This window comes from Salvia hispanica, chromosome 5, assembly GCF_023119035.1.
Source record: "Salvia hispanica cultivar TCC Black 2014 chromosome 5, UniMelb_Shisp_WGS_1.0, whole genome shotgun sequence".
NCBI classification, from domain to species: domain Eukaryota; kingdom Viridiplantae; phylum Streptophyta; class Magnoliopsida; order Lamiales; family Lamiaceae; genus Salvia; species Salvia hispanica.
The window spans coordinates 1,891,107-1,898,702 of NC_062969.1; the positions used below are offsets into that span (position 1 = coordinate 1,891,107).

Consider the following 7,596-nt stretch of genomic DNA (forward strand, 5'->3'; position numbering starts at 1 on the left):
CATTGATGTCAAAGAGTGTGAAAAAATAAAATATATGAAGAAAACACAAAATTAAATAGGACTATGAAATATGAAGGTCATAGACTCATAGAAGCTGAAATAAATATTTAATATCTTTAAAATTTGTTAAGGCCTATGGTCCACGCCCCATAATGGCTCTGTCTTTGTAGTATAAAGCAAAGGTCCACATAACATTTGACCATGACTATAACATCGAAAAATTTAATTTCTATGAAAAAAACAAAATATTCTTATCATTTGACCTTGACTATAATACACTAATTCATTGCAGCCACTAGCACTTTAGCCAAGTCATCTATATATATCCCTTCACCAATTTTATGACATACTCCAAAAATATGGGATCCTTACAAAAGCAAGCCATGAACGAACCTCTTCTCCACTCCAAGACGGAAGCCAGCTCGGAGCTCGAACGAATTCTATCGGACGCCACCTCGCCCCCTTTGCTCCGCTACCAAAAAGCCCTCGTAATCGAGATGAGGTACCTTTTCGGCCTGGCCGGCCCGGGTATCATAGTCTATTTACTAAACTTCGTTACTTGGACGTCCACTCAAGTATTATGCGGCCACATCGGAAATATCGAGCTCGCCGCCGCCTCTCTCGGCAACGAGGGCGTCCAGCTCCTCGCCTACGGCCTCATGGTAATTTTAATTGACCCAATTAACACTATTTTTTTTCCTCGAGAAATATAATTTCTCATATATATATGTGCGCGTTACATAATCAACATTATTAACGTTAATGTTTATTCGATCAATTATATATTAATTTTCATTTTTTAGAAGATAAGTTAAGATTTAGAGTATCTTATTTCCTCATATACTCTAAAATCTAATTACAGAGAATAGAATATGTGAATTAATCATTTTAAAAAAAGCAAATAAAAACTATTGGGGTCCTGAGAATATAAAACATACTTTATCAATAATATTTTTTTATGTATAATAATTTAAACACAAGCAAACACAGAACATTGATGTCAATGGGCCTCACTATTTCAGTTTATTATATACTCTTTACGTACGGCATTAAGAGTTCTATTTGAGTTCGACACGAATTTTAAAAAGAAAGTGGATGAAATAAGATAGCGGAACGTCCTACCCATTTGTATATTCCATTAGTTTTATATGTGGGTGGGATGTATGATCTAACTACCATTCAAAGTAAAAGTGAACCGGAACTCATAATCGCAGATTGACTAAAATTGTAAATCGAAATAGGAGTAACTAATAGCGGATAAAATACTCCTATATTTTTAATAAATAATCAAAAATTAAATTTGATGAAAAAACAAAAAAAAAATTATTTTCAAGCATCACGTTTGACCTTGACTACATAATAGTGCCTCATACACATCAACTATAATACTACTAGCTTTAAATATATCAAAACAATAATCCTTGGTAGCCACGTCATCTATATATACCCCTTCACACCAATTTTGTGACATACCTCACAATTCACAAATATGGGCTCCTTACAAAACCAATCCATGAACGAACCTCTTCTCCACTCCAAGACGCCGCCGCCGTCTCCGCCAGCGGTGGAGACGGAAGCCAGCTCAGAGCTCGAACGAATTCTATCCGACCCCACCCTGCCCCCTTCGCGCCGCTATCAAAAAGCCCTCATAATCGAGATGAGGTACCTTTTCCGGCTGGCCGGCCCCGCCGTCATAGTCTATTTGCTAAACAACATTACTTCAATGTCCACTCAAATATTCTGCGGCCACCTCGGTAATATCGAGCTCGCCGCCGTTTCCCTCGGCAACGAGGGCATCCAGCTCCTCTGCTACGGCCTGATGGTAATTTTAATTGACGTGACACTATTTCATATGTGCGCGTTACGCTATTTATTTTATGTTGTATACCAAACAGACTGTAACTGCTTATGCAGGCACAGACTGTTTGGCCATAAAAACTGTTACTAGTAAGTACAGTCTCATTCATTGAAGCTTACCTGATAATATTGTTAAATACAGTTGGGAATGGGGAGCGCGGTGGAGACGCTGTGCGGGCAGGCGTACGGGGCCCACCAGTACGGGATGCTGGGGATATATATGCAGAGATCGACGGTTTTACTGATGCTGACTGGGATTCCGTTAACGGTGGTTTACGTGTTATCGGAGCCGATCCTGCTCTTCCTGGGGCAGGCTCCCGAGCTGGCCTCGGCGGCTTCGCTGTTCGTGTACGGGCTGATCCCGCAGATCTTCGCGTACGCGGCCAACTTCGCGATACAGAAGTTCCTGCAGGCGCAGAGCATCGTGAACCCGAGCGCGTACATATCGGCGGCGGCGCTGGTGGTGCACGTCGTGCTGACGTGGGCGGCGCTCTTCGTGTTCGGGTGGGGCCTGCTGGGGGCGTCGCTGGTGCTGAGCTTCTCGTGGTGGGTGATCGCGGGGGCGCAGTTCGTGTACATCGTGAGGTCGGACAGGTGCCGGATGACGTGGACCGGGTTCAGCCCGGCCGCGTTCACCGGGCTGTGGGATTTTTTTAAGCTGTCGGCCGCGTCGGCCGTCATGCTCTGCCTTGAGACGTGGTATTTTCAGGTGCTGGTGCTCGTCGCCGGCCTGCTTCCCGACCCCGAAATCGCATTGGACTCTCTGGCTATTTGGTAATGTTTTTAGTATCCTGTCGCGGTAGGGCCGAAAAACTTTATTAAATTTGATTTTTTAAATTGGCCAACTACTTTTGAAGGATAATCATGTTGAATTTTAATTGTTAGAATACCAATTTTTGTGTTAAAATAATATTTTGGACAAAGGAAAATTAATCATTGGAATTTTCGTATATCTTCTACTACTTTTTAGATAGTTTGATTTAATTTTGTGTCGGCTATAGCAATCAGACAGGCATATGTCTCTTTTATGATGATGATGACAAAACCGCTCCATAGATATGCATAAGTTCAAATCAGAGTAATCTTAGATTCTTAGTAAATGTCTAAAAATAACTTTTATTTATTTATTTATTTATTAGTATGATATATATCCAATGAAAAAATAATTCCAGCATATAATATTTGTATATATTCAGTATTTTTAATTTTGTTATGGTTATAATTATTAAATGTAGTGGGACGCTTCTTGGATGGGTTTTCATGGTGTCAGTAGGGTTCAACGCCGCAGTAAGGTTCGTATGAGATTGCATTTTTTATTGGTACAAATAATTATATTGGTTTTTTTCAATGTTAATGTTGTGAAAGAATAGAGCAATTGTGTAATCGAGATAAACAGAAAGGTAAAGAGACACGGAATTTACGTGGTTCACCAACATTGCATTGGCTACGTCCACTGGCGGAAACGAAGAACAGATTGTATTCACAGTACAGACGCCCTACTTCTATATAAATAAGCACACAGCCGACGGGCTAGGCCCAAAATTAAGACCTAAAGCAGAAACATGTTGAGACTTGAGACTGCCGTTCGGCTAGTGGAAACTATACTGATTCAAGGCATACTAACAATTAATTTGTCAAAATGCGTTGTATTTCTACTATGTTTCTCTATAAATATTTATTTATATTCTTTATTGTGTTTACTTTTGTATAATAGTGTGAGGGTTAGCAATGAACTCGGTGCCGGGCACCCAAGATCCGCGGCTTTTAGCGTGGTGGTGGCGACCGGAACATCACTACTAGTGGCGGTGGTATTTGCCATTGTCACTTTTTTCCTTCGCCACAAAATCAGCTATGCATTCACCTCGGGCGAAGTTGTGTCCAACGCTGTCGCAGACCTTACGCCAATCCTCGCTGGCGCCATCGTGCTCAACGGAATCCAGCCTGTTTTATCTGGTAAATACTACTCTTAAATCATCTTAGTCATGGTCATGCATTGAAATATATTTATAAGATGGCTATATACATAGAGAAAAATGTTATGCAACCTGTTTTATATGAGCATTATTATTAAGAATTTCCTAAATTTATTAATCTATGTTAATAATATTATTTTGCTTTCATACTTTTAAAACCTTAAAACTAGTATTAGTGAAATACTTATATAAAAATCGAAGCTCAATTTTATCTGTTCATATTTATTTGAAGTTATAAAAATTAATAAATCATATATATGTAATTTTATCAAACTAATAACAAATATAATATTTTTGAGACATTAGAATGAAAATAATTGTGTAAAAACTTACAATATGCATCATAATATTTCTCAGTTCTCTTTCTCTCTATATATGGCTAATGCTGGCAATTATTTTTTCAATAATTGAGTTAAAATTTTCTATATATAGAACCCTAGATTTCACATTCATGAAAATGGAATCTATGTAGAGATCTCAATAATTGACACTGGGATGTGTTATCTTACTTCATTAAATCTTAGATACTGAATTTGTTACTTTATTATATATATGTGTCGTGTGTGAGTGATTGAGTGTGGAACTGCTCTAGTGTTAATTAAAAAATATATAATCTTCATCACCTAACACATACTACTTTTTATTAATTTAAAAATTTGTCGCTTTCATTTACATTTATATAGAGTCCAGAATTTCAGAGTCATCAACTTTGTAATAAATAGCTCAACAAGTAATATTTGTCGAGGAATATAAATAGCTCATGTTTATTTAATTAATAAACATGAGTGACAGCCATAACATAGATCTAACTCACTGATTCAAGATCATGTATGCCTAAATAGAGTAATCAATCAATAAATTGAAATATTCGACATGTATTGAGATATGATACCACAACCACTTTTGTATGTATAAAACTTAATCTATTATAAAAAAAAATTAACCCAATTGTTTATCTTATTTTTGTTAATTTTTTATAGTGATTTTGTGTATAATTAATGTTTTTTTATTGTTTATATCTTGATTTCGTTGTTTTTTTTTGTTTCTAATTTAAACTGCTATTGTACAACTATTTGTAGCACGTTTAATTTTTTATTCAAGCATATTTTAATGTACAAATATTAACATATATGGTTGTGTTCATATATTTTTGAAGGGGTAGCTGTTGGATGTGGATGGCAAGCATTTGTTGCATATGTAAATGTGGGTTGTTACTATTTTGTTGGTATCCCTATCGGAGCAGTTCTTGGCTTCACTTTCAACCTTGGTGCTAAGGTAATTAATTATTCTACTTTTTATGCTTTTTAATATTTAAGTTTATTGTTAGAAAATTATATACTTATATAAAGATTTCTAGATAAATTTGATTTAAATTCGGAAGTGTAGTAAAGTAACATAGTTGATAAAACCAAGTATGGGTCAGCCCATCTCATCAAAAAACTTCATTAAATTCGTACTTTGAGATTTGCAGTGCTTGAAGTGTGTATGGAGTTCGAGGCCCTACCAAGCTTATTTAAAAAATATTAGTTTATAAAGTTTTGAATTATATATGAATTGCTGTACAAAAACCACTATCGTTATTTAATTTACCTAAAAAATATATTTTAAAATAAAATTTAGATTACATAGCTCATATAGTATTTTTTTTCTGTGTACGCCCATGTCAACGCCTCTACCTTCTAATGTCAGCGACGCATTTTGTCAATATGTTTGATCCACGATATTCGTTTTCTGGATCCGATAATTCTAAAATTTTGATTTTGCAGGGAATATGGTCAGGGATGCTAGGAGGCACACTAATGCAGACATTGATATTGATTTGGGTGACTGCTCGTACCGATTGGGATAAAGAGGTAATTTGCATTGTTCCAATTTCTTTATTAAAAGAAATTTTCAATAATAATCAAATATTTGTCATGGTTTACACAAATAAATTAATCTTGAGTATTTTCGCTTAGTCCTAATTTTGATTTTTAAACAGTTTCCTTCAAATTTGTGAAGGATGCAAGGGTCCTAAATAAAAAATTCTTGTTGAAAAATATTGATTTAGAGATAATTTTGAATAACTTTTCACAAATAGTTTTCCAAGTTGGTTAGTTTCATTATTGTTGTTCACATAAATACATCAACTTAATTATAATTATTTGTCGTAGTCATAAAGTGGGGTTCGATATCGATTGAACCTATATATTTTCAATCAAATCATTATAGCAAAAATATTTCTCATTGTCGTTTGTTTTTACCTAATGAAAAAGAAATGTTTAAAGCTCAACGTCACTTCCGGTTTATAGATTTGTCGTATTGAATTATTTGATGGTTTCATTAGATGAATGCCAAATTACCTCCATCCTATAATAATTTTCATTCAGAATATGAATTTTAAGAAATGTAAAAAAGATTTGGTTGAAAAATTTAGTAGAATGTGAGACCTACTTTTTTATATTAGCTTTATAATAAAATATGAGTGAAGTGAGTTAGTAGAATGTGAGATCTACTTACCATTTATAGTAAAAATGAAGTGACACAATTATTATGGGATGAACCGATATGAAAAAGAGTGACAATTATTCTAGGACGGAGGGAGTATTATTTTTGGAGAATTATTATTTGAGCGTGACTTTTAACCACCACCCCAGTATAAAACTATATAATACTCCCTCTTTTTCAAGATAGATATCACACTTGAGTGACGACACAAGATTTTAGAAGCAGTATAATTGTTGTTCAATTGTTTTTTACAATTGATAAATATTTAAATAAAAAAGTAAAATTGTTGTTCAATTTTTGCCTCTAAATTATTTTGGTGAGAAGAATGGAGAGAAATAAATCAATAATCATAATCTCTAATCACAATTAGTGGGAGATGATAAGTATGTAATGCATTTGAACATCAATTAGAATATTAATCATTATTATATTCATGAATATGTACTTATATAACTTTATATGACTAGCTATAATTTGCATGCATAGTTTTATTGATTGTTTATGGTATCTTAGTTAGGGTTGGTTAAACTAATTGTCAATTTGTGTTGAATTTCTTGAAATTTTCAGGTGGAGAAAGCTAGCGATCGAATAGATAAATGGAATAATACGAAGGAGAGATTTTCAGTTGAATGATTACACATATTTTGTGGAATATTGAAATTGGCACGTCAATTTGTCATGAGGAATTAATTTTTTATGTTATGTACCACATGTTTAGATTTGTAGACATTAAATTTGTTTACTTATTTATATGAGGTTTGAACTATACATTAATATTCCTTCAGTCCTGCAAGAGTATACATTTTTTTCTTTATTTTTAGTCTGTTCTACAGAAGTATGTATTTTCTAATTTGAAAATTCTTTTATCTCGATTATGGCGTGACCCATAAACATTGATATAATAAATAGGAGTAGCAAATACGAGAAAGAGTTCGACATCAACACCACATTAAATAATCGAATGCAACAAAAAAGAAAACTCCTACGACGGCACAACAACATAAAAGGGGGGCCTCCCCAAGCCGCAACGTTGTCGAAAAACATCTCCTAATAAGCAAAGGAAATCAAGCACAAAAAACCAACATGGTGAGTAACAACTATTCTCAATTTCAACAACATGGTGGGAATAATAAGTTGATCCATGTTTCCACTTTGAGGATGATGTAAAGTAATTCCAATTACACACTTGTATCTTGGATTCAAGAAAATCAACCCACAAAATTTTGAACAATAGGACATATATATATTGTTACCAATTTAACGAGGAGCAGAGTCACAG

At 34.5% G+C, this 7,596-nt stretch overlaps 1 protein-coding gene across 2 annotated transcripts; it reads left to right on the forward strand.

Annotated features, from left to right (window-relative positions):
* Positions 1-333: 333 nt before the first annotated feature.
* LOC125188345 (protein DETOXIFICATION 40-like) lies at positions 334-7,131 on the forward strand. Of its 2 annotated transcripts, none has more exons than XM_048085131.1 (7): positions 334-662; positions 2,000-2,631; positions 3,093-3,149; positions 3,572-3,810; positions 4,987-5,105; positions 5,597-5,683; positions 6,885-7,131. In XM_048085131.1, exons 1-7 carry the CDS (start codon positions 342-344, stop codon positions 6,948-6,950), a joined length of 1,521 nt encoding a protein of 506 aa, XP_047941088.1. In that variant the 5' UTR covers positions 334-341; the 3' UTR covers positions 6,951-7,131. The 2 variants fall into 2 exon arrangements, with proteins under 2 accessions (XP_047941088.1, XP_047941087.1); XM_048085130.1 differs by lacking the exon at positions 334-662 and adding an exon at positions 827-1,822.
* The last annotated feature ends 465 nt before the right edge of the window (positions 7,132-7,596 follow it).